This window comes from Rhincodon typus, chromosome 17 (assembly GCF_021869965.1).
Source record: "Rhincodon typus isolate 14 chromosome 17, sRhiTyp1.1, whole genome shotgun sequence".
NCBI lineage: Eukaryota > Metazoa > Chordata > Chondrichthyes > Orectolobiformes > Rhincodontidae > Rhincodon > Rhincodon typus.
In genome coordinates, this window is record NC_063348.1 from 38,513,362 (window position 1) to 38,526,722 (window position 13,361).

The 13,361-nt window shown below is 39.2% G+C and overlaps 1 protein-coding gene across 1 annotated transcript in view; it reads right to left on the reverse strand.

Annotated features, from left to right (window-relative positions):
- Nucleotides 1-13,361, reverse strand: part of kiaa1549lb (KIAA1549-like b) — a 236,516-nt gene that overhangs the window by 14,521 nt on the left and 208,634 nt on the right. Inside the window, 2 exon segments of the mRNA XM_048607385.1 lie at nt 880-974; nt 7,052-7,402. Coding sequence (XP_048463342.1) covers nt 880-974; nt 7,052-7,402 — 446 coding nt within the window.

Below are 13,361 nucleotides of genomic sequence, written 5' to 3' on the forward strand. Positions count from 1 at the left end.
ACCTCACAGGCATGCTAACGGGAGAATGAATACACCCAGAGCTGCAGTCCAATTCTTGCTGCACTAAAGATAGTTGTTAATTGTCTGTAAATGGAGCCATAGTTTATCCTGTAAAGGCTCTCAGCTCGTGGGTCAAAGATTGAGCAGGTGGTTCTTCAATAGAGATCACTCATCCAACCTGCCGGCCTGCAGTTTTACATTGGGACAGATAATTTAGGTGGTGTTTGTATCAAGGGAATTATAGGTAAAAGGGAGGAGAAGGGTCAGAGGAAGGGTGTCTCAGAGACAAAATAACAACAAACAACTTGTATTTTTATATTGGAAAAGTGAATCCCAAGCCAATGGAAAGATGGATGACAGTCATTTTGGTAAAAGCCTTTGGGTTTTTCTAGATGAAAGCACCAGACAGTGGTAAGGAGAAGGAACCCTGGCTAATATTCTATTCTTTCACCATGAAGTACAAAGTCCAATTGTATTTCTCCCACTCCAACCACACCAACACACACCCATTGCCCCAAGACATTGATGCATGACCATCAATTGTAAATGAGGTGCCCTGGTAAATGAAATGCCAGTATATGCAGGTACAGCAAGTGATTAGGAGGCAAATGAAATATTGCCTTTTACTGTAAAGGGGTAGACAGCAAAGTGGAGACCGCAGTCACATCAGTCACATGCTTCTGGTTTGTCGGGCTGAATGGTCTACTCCTGTTCCTAGCATGGCATGCTTCAAGTAATCCCAGTTAAGACGGAGGCTGAGATCTTTGAGCCTTCATGGCACATGTTATATTCCTACATAATGTAACTCAGAGTCTTTCCTTATTGAACAAAAAGGTGCCACATATATGTTGTTTGTTCATAAAGCTCTCAATACTTTACCGTCTGAGGGATGCAACTGCTACTGGAGCATTTCTGGGAGGAACAGGTGGTGGCGACCCGACAGACATTTCCGGAAGCTGCGAATACCTATACGCCTAGAAAGAGTTCAGAATGAACTTGTCAGTAAGACAGTTTTTACACAATACCCAAACTAGCCCAAAGCATCTTCCTCGTTCCTTCACCTTACATTCATTAAATTCTTATCAATTTCTAATTCCATTCACAACCTCTTTGCTTGGAACACATGAGCAGCAGGAGGCCATTCAGCCCCTTGAGCCTATTCTGCTGTTCACATGATCGATGGATCTGCACCTTAAATCCACTTATGGCCTCTATGCTTTCATTTAGTAAAGACTGTAGATATAAGTCTTGAAAATTTCCAATGATGATCAGCATTCACAATCATTTAGGGAAGAAAATTCCACATTTCCTCTAACCACTGTGTTTCCTATTTTTACATTGAAACAAACTAGCTCCCCTTGTTCTGGAAATTGCTTCTCTGTCTCTACCCTTTTGAATCCATTTGTCATTTCAAATTCCTCGATTTGGCCATCAGTCAACCTTCTAAAAGTCAAGAGGAATACAACCCATCCTCACATGTGACAATAACAGCTTCACGCTGCACAGAACAACGGTTGTGGCATGGGGTCAAATAATTTTGCAACTATAGTCTTTTTTATCAGCAACTGGTTGATGAGTGAATTTGTCTATTTAAAGTGAAAAGATAGTTTTTTGCATGTACTGAATCAATGAGGTAATTAGATGTATCGGCAATTTCTGGCACATTTCTTTCCATAATACTTAATTTTACATTAACTATAGTGAAATAAAACATTAGAAGCTAACTTTGGAAACATGATTTCTTGATGTTTTAAAACTTTCCCGTAATACAATGCGGAGATGCTGGGAAGTGCTTTAGCACCCCGTCACCCCACCCCACTAGAGGGAAGGTGCAGGAATTTATAATGGCAGTCTAGGCCAGTGTAAAACTTTTCATATGTTACATAGATTTGGCAGTCATAAATAGGAAAAAGCTTTCAAGTCCAAACAGGGCTTTCAAAAAGTTTCAGTGTTATGCACCCCCTTAAAAAGTGGATATATTTTCAAAGCCTACTGATTTTTAAAAATAAAATCACTTAGCAAAAGCTGTACTGTTATTCCAAGAAATATTGTTAAATACAAGTGCCAGTAAGACAGGGAAAACTGAAATATAAAATTTCAACGTTGTTTCCAAATCCATCCATGCCCTTGCCCCTCCCTATCCACGTAGCCTCCTGGATATGTATTTTCTGTTAATTCTAGCCTCTTGCATGTCGCCGATTTTCAATCTAGATTTTTAATCTAATTTAAGGTGCAACTTCACTTAGCTAGCCCCTAAGGTTTGGAATTCCCTCTTTAAACCTCTATGATGTGGGTTTTACCTCCATCAAAGTATAGTACCTGATGTGGCAATGTTTACGTGCAACAGAAGAAACTAGCTGTGGATAACGTGGCACTGAAAGATCCAGTAAATCTTTATTACAGCTAGCTATTGTACAAAATAAATTAAATTCAATGCCACAGTAATATCTTGGCTAGCACTCAGCATTTATTGAAACACAAGAAATTCACTTCCAGTAGCATGGCATGCTTCAAGTAATCCCAGTTAAGACGGAGGCTGAGATCTTTAAGTCTTCATGGCACATGTTATTATGATGTCTGGAGCATGTCCCTTAAAGGAATGCTGATCTACTGACTATGAGACGGAAAACAACATTCTGCACCTCGCTCATCTCAAAATTTTACCTTAAAACTTAACCTCATTGATGAAGCTTAAGGCATTAGTAGGGCAGATGGCCTCATTTGCTCAAACTTTTTGTGCTTTAAAACTCTGAAGCATCTTGGAACAATTTTAATATTCAAAGGCACTATGTATAGACAAATAGCAGTATCTGCCTGCCTCACAAGACTCCTATAAGATATAAGGTCCACCTCTCAAACCCTAAGTCTGAGGTGTTCACTGTTTACTTGCATTGTGTTGATGAGATGGATCATTGAAAAAAAACTATTTAATTATTTACCAATTCTCATGGGAGCAAAGTCTATAATATTTTCTTTTGCTCATTTACACTGCGAAAATCAATGAAGGTAAAAGCTGGTTTAATGATTACTTTTCAGCCCTTCAATCTACACACTATTGTGATTCTAAACTTAAGGTCTGCAGTCTCCTGGAATCAATACCTTAACCAGAAACAGGAGGTTACTTGACCCCTCAAGCCTATTTTACTATTCCTTTTTATCATGGGTTGATCTGTATCGCAACTCCATATATGTAGTTTAGATTTTTTATCCTTAATATCTTTACCTGACAAAGACTATCATTCCCAGTTTTGAAATTTTTAGATGCCTTAAAGGCTTATGGAGGTAGAAAGGTCCAGAATTTCAATTGCTTTGTGTGAGGAGGTGCTTTCTGACTTAACCCGGAATGACCTGACTCTAATTTGAAGGTTTTAACCTTCTTTTAACACAAAAATGCATCCTAAGGTTGCAGTTTTTGACCCCATTAGGACGAATATCCTGCCTCCTAGAGGAGTTGACTAATCAGCAGTTCTTCAGTCTCAGTAACATCACTAGGTGCAGTAATCACTGCTGAAGCTGGTGACAAAAGCAGGTTAAGCAGCTCTACCTGAGTAATCAGTGTAAGCTTGGCAAGATGTGGGTATTGGTAATCAGCAGGCCGGGGTAGGGGCAATCAAAAAGGATGTCCCTTTCTGCTTGGGGAAAGGGTTGCGGGGGAGGGGCCCTTCAAGGTACAAGGTATCACAACAGGAAGGATTCCTTGACTCTCTGACAAACCAAGCTCACTCCTTTGGATTTAGCTGGTGGCTTTGTTAGATTACACAGGCTTTCCACACCACTTGAAAAATACCAAGAGCAGCAAGAGGAGGCCCTTAAGTGGGTATTAACCAGTCACATAAAAATCCAAGGGCCTACTGGTAGTCCAACTACGTTCAGTGGAGCAGGTAGTCAATAAGTAAAGTGCACACTGCTCACCCACCCAGTTTTACATCTGCTTTACACCCCACTTGCACTCTGGGCGAATAAAATTTCAACTTTTTAATCAGTTTGAACACCTTAATTATATCATGTTCTGATCTTCTCTATTCAAGGGAAGACAAGCCTAGTCAATGGAACTTGTCCTCTTAACCATTTCTGGGCCAGCATTAATTCTTCTTTAGAATGTTAAGGGGTGATGTGACTGAGGCCTTTGATAGGGTGAACCCTTTAATGTCAGTGATGGGAGTTCACTTTAAAATCAGAGTCAGACAACTCAGAGAGAAGTTAGCAGCACCTAGAGGTGTGGGTGAGAGAAAGATCCTGTGACATGCAGTCAGCAGCACCCAGAGGAGGGGGCAAAGTGAGGACCCTGAGATAGACGGTCAGAGATGGAGGCAGATTGTTTGGAATTGGTTCTTCCTTACTAGGAAGAAAGCAACTAACTTTTTGGTGAGTCTCTGGTATGTTAAGGTTTTTTTTCTATTCCTAAGTCTTAAAATAATATACAAATTCATGATAAAGTTAATAAGATAAATGAAAATTAATGCAAGGAAGTGAAAAACATAATTAAATACTTAATTAAAATGCATTAAGTATGACCGCACTGGTGATGTCTCACAGTTGCAGCATATGGAAGTTCCTGGTTGCTAGTCTGGTCCAGAGCAAACACATTTGCAACAAGTGCTGGACATTTCAAATGCTTTAACTCTGGGTTTATGAACTGGAGGTGGAACTAGAGACACTGCAACGCATTGGGAGGAGAGGGAAGATTATCTGGATTCTTTGTACCTCTTAGGTTTGGGTCATTTGATTTGGTCAGTGTTCAAGGACAGGAGATTGTGATTGTGAATGAGGTAGGTAAGGGCATCGAGAGGCTTTATGGGGAGGACCTTCAGCCTTTGAAACTGTCCAATAGTTTGAGGTTCATTCAGCTTGCCTGGATGACAGTGAGGGCTGCACGGTGGACGAGGCTAACTGGCCATGGTACCATGCTGCAGAAAATTATTCAAGAAAGGGTAGTAAAGGGTCAGTCAACGGAGATGATGTGGCAAACATTTAAAGGAGTGTTTTAGAATACACAAGATTAGATACATTCTAGTGAACAAAGAAATTCTAAGATAAAGTCTCCAACATGAGTGGTTAATCACAAGCGTTTAAGATAGTACCAACAGGAAAATTGTGGAAAATAATTGTGGAAAAACAGGTGACAAATCAAAACATTGGATGAGATATATGGATATTAAAAAAAAGGAACTGCCAAAAGTAGAGAATATAAGTAACATCCCAGATGTAGTAATAAATCAAACGCTGGAAGCGAGTGAGGATCAAAATCAACAAAGAAGTGGTAATGAGTAAATTGTTGGAGCTCTGGGCTGACAAGTGTCGAGCCCAGGTTCTGATAGACTTCATCCTTCGAACTCAAGTGAAGTGGCTAGTGAGATACATTGCCTTTAGTTTTCCAAACCTCTGTTGATTCAGGGACAGTCCCATCAGATTGGAAGATTGTGAATGTATTTTTTTTAACTCAAAAAGGGAGGAGACAGAAAGCAGGAATCTACATGCAAGTTAGTAGAACATCTGTCATACAGAAATTTGAGAAACTATTGTTAGTGATGTTACAGCATGACATTTAGATAAGTTCAAGGTAATCAGGCACAGTCAACATGATTTTGTGTAAGGAAATTCTTTTTGACCAATATATTTAGAGGTCTTTGAGGAGATAACATGTATTATGGTTAAAGAGGAACTGGTTGATGCGCTATACTTAGATTGTCAGAAGGCACTGACAAGATACCACATCAAAGATTATTGCAGAAAATAAAAGCTCATAATGAAGGGGGTACACTATTGAAATGGATAGAAGATTCGCCTGGGAACAGGAAGCAAGGAGCGGGCATAAATGGGTCTTTTTCAGTTTGACAAGATGTAACAAGTGGTATGCCACATGGATCAGTGCTGGGGCCTCAAGTTTTTACAATTTACATAACAATTTAGATGAAGAAACCAAGGGTATGGCTGTCAAATTTCCTGATGACACAGCGACATGAAAGTAAGTTGTGAAGAGGTAATAAAGAGACTACAACAAGTGAGTGGGCAAAGATAATGTGGTAAAATGAGAAACTTCCATTTTGACAGGAAGAATAATTTTTTAATCTCAATGTAAGAGACTGCAAAGCTCTGACGTACAGAGGAAATTGAATGTCCTTGTGCATGAATCTCAAAAGCTTGGCACGCAGGTACAGCAAGTATTAGGAAAGTTACCATTTATCATGAGGCGAGTTGAATACAAAAGTATGCTTCAGTTATTCGGGGCACTGGTGAAACCACCACTCTACTGTGTAGAGTATCGGTCATCTTATTTATGAAAGGCTGTAAATGCATTGGCTGCTGCTCACCTGGAATGGGGGAATGGGGTGTGTTGTCATATGAGGGAAGGTTGGACAGGCTACGCTTGTATTTGCTGTTGTTTACAAGAGTAAGGGATGACTTGGTTGAAACATAACAAGACCCTGGAGGGGTCTTGACAGGATAGAGATGGAGAGGATGTTACCACTTCTGGGAGAATCTAGAACCAACATCATTATTTCAAAATCAGAGGTCACCCATTTAAAAGAGAGGCAATTTTGTCTTTTCTCAGAGGATCGTAAGTCTCTGGAAATCTCTTCTTGAAAAGGTGGTGGAAGCAGAATCCTTGAATATTTTTAAGGCAAATGAATTCTTGTTAAGCAAGCAGTTGAGATGTTATCAAGGTATAAGGGAATGTGGCTTTGAGATTACAAACAGTGCAGCCACGACCTAGTTTAATGGTGCAGCAGGCTCGTGGGGCAGAATGACCTACCCTTTCTCCTAATTCATATTTTTACATGTAATTCTTCACACACAGGATGGGAGAGGTTTGAACTTCATCCTACAAAAAGCAGTTAATCTAGCTCACTTAGTGAATTTACATCTCAAGGTTTTCACTTGAGAAGGATATAAAACAGTGTGGAACCGAAGGTAGGTGGACGTAGTTAAAATACAGATCAACTGTGGCCTCTCAGAGCGATGGAATAGGATTGAAGGGCTGAATGGTCTCATGTTCCATTGTTGCTATGTTCCATAACGTCGTACATGAGCTGGAAGAAGTAATACTTACGGGTCTGGGCAAACTATACTGACACACGTCCTGCCCGTACGCAGGAACCCACTGGAGTCCAGCCCTAGATCTGCTCATGGTGCCGGGGGCACTGGTCACCAGCTCAGTATAGGGTAATGGCTGACCCGTCGTGTAGTGCAGCTGGTGACGGCCGTGAGCGACCCGTCCTGCAGACGCCAGGCTAAACGCTTCCTCCAAGAGCTGGTGCATGTGTTGTCTGACCTCATCGATGGATGGCTGGGAGCTGAGGGTGGAGGATTCCGAGTGACCTTTGGCCTGTCTTGCTCGGGTGGCAGTCCTAGGCTCCGCAATTCGGTCAATGTTTGTTTCTTCTGTCAACTCTGGCTCCGTCTTTAAAAACAAAGTAAAGCAACACAATAGTCAGGAAGGAAAAGCACAACTCAGTTAAATAAAGACCGATATTGTTATAGTGCCTTCCATGACCACAGATAGGTCAGGGAGAGTTCCAGTCAATGAACCATGTTTATTGGAGTTATGTTGTGGAAATGGAGTCACTAATTTACACACTGTGGGACCCACAAACAGCAATGGCAAGCTCATCTAACTATGTGACATTGGTTGGAGTTTCAATATTGGCCAAGACACAGGGGAGAATTTATCTTCTCTTTGAAATAGTAGCATTGGATCTTTTACATCCATCTGAGAGGGAAGACTGGGTCTCGTTTTAACATCTTTGTCAAATACCAACTCCAACAATGCAGTATTTTCTCTGCACTGCACTGGAACCTCCACTTTGACTTTTGTGCTCAAATCCTGAGAGTAGGACTTGAATCTAGAACGTTGTGACTCCCAGCCAAGCATTTTACCAACTGAGCCACAGTGACACAGTAAGTACTGAATGTGGAAAACACTGCAGTTAATTTTTGCTAAGCCAAAAGACAAAGTGATGCTGCACAAATAATCTATTTTAGTAATGTTGATTGAGGCATAAATGTGTCAAAGGAGAAGCAAAAGAAAACATAATTTGTAGTGCTGAGGAATGAAATGAGACATTAAAATGATATGCAATTCTTGTTTCATACATACATTAAAGATTTGTCAACACTATTTGAAGTATTACTGGGAATTCTCCCAATGTCTTGGCTGACAGGATGCCTTCAATCAATGACTTAACTGATTGCTCATCTCCTTGCACTTTACTGAATCTTGTACTATACTAAGTAGTGTGACGATATTGTGGCTTTAAGAGGTGTGTTTTATCCTGGTTTCTTTTAGAGAGAGAAAGACTGGGGGACAGGCACCGAGCAGTCTATGAGAAGGTAAACAAAATGTTAAGCCTAAGGTTTTTTTTTCAAAAAGCTGGAACAATAGAAGCAGCCTGAGTGGGTGTCATCAAGCTCCCACCCACAGAACCAGGGATTTTAGGTTTAGCTTTTAGCAGTTGCTGTTGGGATCTTGAAGAGGTGGAAGCTACTTTTCCCTCTCTTGATTACAGCCAAAAGCTGGGGATTCCCTTCCTGGTCTATTGGATTGCCTATGAGACAAATCTGTTTTCTGAATTTGCCTTCTGCCAAGGGTGTATTTATGGGATGTTACTATATTGGAACAGTTACTGTTTGGTAGTAAAATAATCTGTTATTCTGTTAAATTTTCCAGAAGAGTTAAGTTATTCCAAGTTCCTCTTTCTTTTGCTTTTTTTTAATCATAGCGTTTGAATAAATTGTGTTTTGCGTAATGTTGTGTGGGTTGACCAACTGAATTGCAACTGGAACACAGTACCTCACATTTACCTTTAAATTAAAAAAAAAGTTCGGGTCTAGACCACCTTCTTTATATAGTTTGAGGGATCTGGTCTGGTCCACAACAATAGTTTTCATATTTGTCAATATAGCAAAAGTTGATTACCATTTAAAGTATTTCACTACATGTGAGATGTTTAGTGACATACGAGACAATTTAAAACATACACTTGTATGAAGTAGATCCGTCTTTCAAAGAGAATTCTTTTCACATTTTTCACAGATAACAACTCAAATCATCGCAAAACAATTAAAAATCTATGCACATAGTCTCTGCCTCGATAACCTGAATCATTCCGCATAATATTTTTTTAATTGGTCACAGGGCTAGTTTATATTTCACACTTCATGAAGCACTGACTTGCTGTGAATTTTACATACACACATCATAGCAGTTCTGCACTTGAATGATGTTAGCTGAGATAATCCAATAGCTTCACGGTTACTTTTATTGAAGCCAGCTTTTCATTTCCAGAATTCTTAAAGTTAATTGCAATATCTGTAACTGTCAGGTGGAATTTAATCTCATATTCTCTGTGATATTTGTCCAGTAACAAACTTATTACTCTTTGAGAAGTAATCAAATCTGAAAAAAGTATCATACCAATATGTTGTCTTTAGAAAAGCAGAACAACTTACAAATTTTCTTGTAACTGGATGTGATAATTCACCCATAAACATTTCTAGCACCTTTAACATATTAAAAGGGAAGTTATCAAACACTATTTGCTATTCAGCCACATAAGAAATCATTATGACTAAACTTGAAGAAAGTGTCAGGTTTAAAGAAGCAGAAAGAAAAAGGAAGGGAGGTTTAGAGAGGAATTCCAGAGCTTAGAATGTAGTCTGTTAGAGACGCATCTGTCAATGGCACAATGTTTAAAGTTGGGGACATTCAAGAGACCAGAATTTGAGGAATGTAGATATCTCAGAGAATCCTAAGTCTGGAGGAGAATACAGAGATAGGGACTTGAAAATAATAAGAAGAACCTTAAGTCTAAGAAGTTGCCTCACCAGGATGCAACATGGGTCAGTGAGAACTGAGTGAAGGGCAAACAAAACGTACATGAGTTAAGATACAAGAAGGAAGATATTGAGTGGCTTAATACTTAACGGAAAATTCAAAAAGAATGCTAGAGCAACACTGTAGGTCTTGCACCATCTGTGGAGACATGAAACCTGGAGAAAAGTCATACCAGACTTGAAACGTTACTCATGTTTCTCTCTCCACAAATGTTGCCAGGCCTGCTGAGTTTCTGCAGCTTTCTCTGTGATTATTTCAGCTTTCTAGGATCCAAAGTATTTTGCTTTCATTTGTGCTTATGGGGGTTAGAGATGTGAGGGCAATCAGAGTGCTTTGGGCTAATAACATCGAGAGACAATGAAGCTACGCATAGGATTTCAGCAACAGATAAGCGGAGGCTGGACAGAGGTGAGTGATAATACCAAGAAAGGTGGCCTTGGTGACAGAACAATCATGTGATTCAAAGCCGAACTTGGGGTCAATTATGATACCAAGGCTGTAATGATACAATAGTCCAAGCAAAAAAAATGAATATTATACCTGAGATAGTAGGAACTGCAGATGCTGGAGAATCCGAGACAACAAGGTGCAGAGCTGGATGAACACAGCAGGCCAAGCAGCATCATAGGAGTAGAAAGGCTGACGTTTCGGGCCTAGACCCTTCATCAGAAACAAACCCGAAACGTCAGCCTTTCTGCTCCTATGATGCTGCTTGTGAATATTATACCTATTTTGTTTAAAGCTCCCCTTCAGCATATTAAATGATTGTTACTTGCATTGCATAATATCAAACAATAATGTAATTAATAGCAAAACAGAATGTGGACATTTTCACATTGTTTAAATCCAATATCGCCAACTTTGCACTTACATAATTACATCCCAAACCAGCTCACTTTTTCAGACATAATGAACGATTGAAAAGTGGCAGAAGGTCAAAACATGATATATGAAAGAGAGATTGAAGTATAGGTTTTGAGGAAAACTTTGAAGGTGGAAGGAGAGACAACAAAGCAGAAGAGTTTAGGAAAAGTATGAAGTCAGAATGACTGATGATTCAGTGGCCAGAACTAAATGAAAGATGAAATGAAGGCCAGAACTGGAAATATAGAAATCACTAACAGACACATGGAGCTGCATGTGTTTTCAGGCATGCTTCTACATTAAAAGGCACTGATTAGTTTTTTTTCAATTAGCTCAACAATATTTCTCAACGTGTGTCTTTACAGTATGTGAAAACAAGATTTCGAACAGAGTTATGTGGGACATGGATGAATCATAACTTAAGACATCTGCTATTCAATCATTTATTGTGATGGAAAATGAAAACAAAAAGCCATGCAGTTTGCAGCAGTGTTTCCCACATTTTGTTTAAGCTTTTAAACATGGTATTATAGAAACCATTGTTAACAATAATCAACGTTGAACACATCAGTAAAACATCTTTCTATCCATTATTTTAAAGGAGGCATCATTGAATTAACAGAAACCATATTTATAAGCTTAAGTTCTTATGGGCCATAATATCAGTGGACAACAGTTCAGCTGAATGGCCTGTTTCTGTGCTGTAAATTCCATGTAGCCATAGAGTCAGACAGCATAGAAACAGACCCTTTGGTCCAACTCGTCTGTGCTGACCAAACATCCCAATCTAACCTAGTCCCATTTACCAGCATTTGGCCCATATCCTTCTAAACCCTTCCCATTCATGAAGCCATCCAGATGTTGTTTTTAGATGTTGTAATTATTCACGCAGCTTGTAATTATCCTCCAGCAGCTTGTTCCATACATTCACCACCCTCTGCATGAAAAGGTTACCCCACTAAAATAGCAGTTAGAGAGAAAAGTATGAAGGTTTGGTCACTATTATGGGAATTAATAATTTAAGCCCTTCCTCTGCTTTCAATCCTGTCAAAAATAGCTTAATTTACTTGCACTGAATTAGAAATTTCTAACACAATAGTCAGTGAAGGAGAACATTTACAACAACTAGTTGAATTTGAAGTGCTCAGATAGTTGTACCTGACAGATTCTTAATCTCTTATTGATTGATGTCAGTCCAACAATTCCTTCATAGTTGTTTGCCTATTCCACCACAGAGAGAAGATACCCCATAGTTTTAGCATAGCAACAAACTAACATCCATGATGCGTGCACAAACAAACAGCTAATAAATGGTCTGGACTGTAACTGGGTGCTCCAAGTCTCCCATAAACAACAACTTATATTTATACAGCACTTTAATGGAGGAAAATGTTTCAAATCACTTGGCGGGAGAGTTTAACATATAAAATGTGATACCAAGCCAAAGAATGATGGGATAAGTAAAATCTGGATCCAAGAGGAAAGAGAGGTTGAGATGAGATGATGTTTAGGAAGCAAATTACAGAAGTTGTGATTTAGGCAGCAGAAGACAGACCCATTAAATCACAGAATCACAGAACCTCCATAGTGCAGAAGGAGGCCATTCAGGCTGTCAGTCCACATCAACCCTCAGAAGAGCATCCCAACCAGACCCAGCAGCCTACAATATCTAGAACTAACAGCATAGCTAAATATTTCATGAGTAAAATTAGGAAACACTTCCACATGCAAAAGATGACGGAATTGTGGGATTCTCAACTCCAAATGGCAACTGATGCTGGATCAATCATAAATTTTTAAGAAAGGTTGATGGTAGGCTTTGTCAACAGAAAATATTACACGACATGGGACAGAGGATGCAGAGTTAGGTCGCAAATAGTCAGGTTTCAGAGCTAAACGGCCCCTTCCTGAAACTGCATGGAATACTTGATTCTGTCTTACAGTCCATTCCTTTATATTGGATTGTCACTATCTCTAATAACTTTTCCATGAGATCTTGAATTGGCTGATAATTCATGGCATGAAAGTATTGTTCTTCTGCTTTCATGAGGGTCTACCTATTCTTTCACATGAGTTGTACTGAATGCCACATATGAATGCAGGCTATTACTGCCTTTGTGTGCTTTTTGTCTCAATAAAATTAAGTATTGACTTTCTGTAATACTTTGTGCATCCAAACATATGAACCAAAATTAAGTGACCTTAAGAGCACAAAAGATTGGATTGTCAGATCATTAAAAACTTGAAACAAATACCGTTTAAAATCAAATTGAAAATGGTAATTTATTTAAATCTGTAATTAGAATTGTAATTTGTTCTGTGCATCCATTCACAGTAGACTCAGGGACAAGATGGTGCTAGATGCTTTTTTCTTGTCCTGGCAAGACACAGGAATCTATCTTACTTGCATTTCAGACAATATCGAACCATTGCTCTATAAATGCACACTCTTTTGTTATTCATTCTTATTTCTGATTTGTGTACTCACTCAATGAGTTTCTTTCTGCAAAAGAAATCTCTTTGGATTCCAAAACTGCACCTTTTGCCTCCTGATTCCAATGAATATCTACAGCTGGGATTAGCAAATCATCTGGGTTACTGTACATAGATTGCTATGGAAACTGGACTAAATATGACATGGGATAACAAGGTGTAGAGCTGG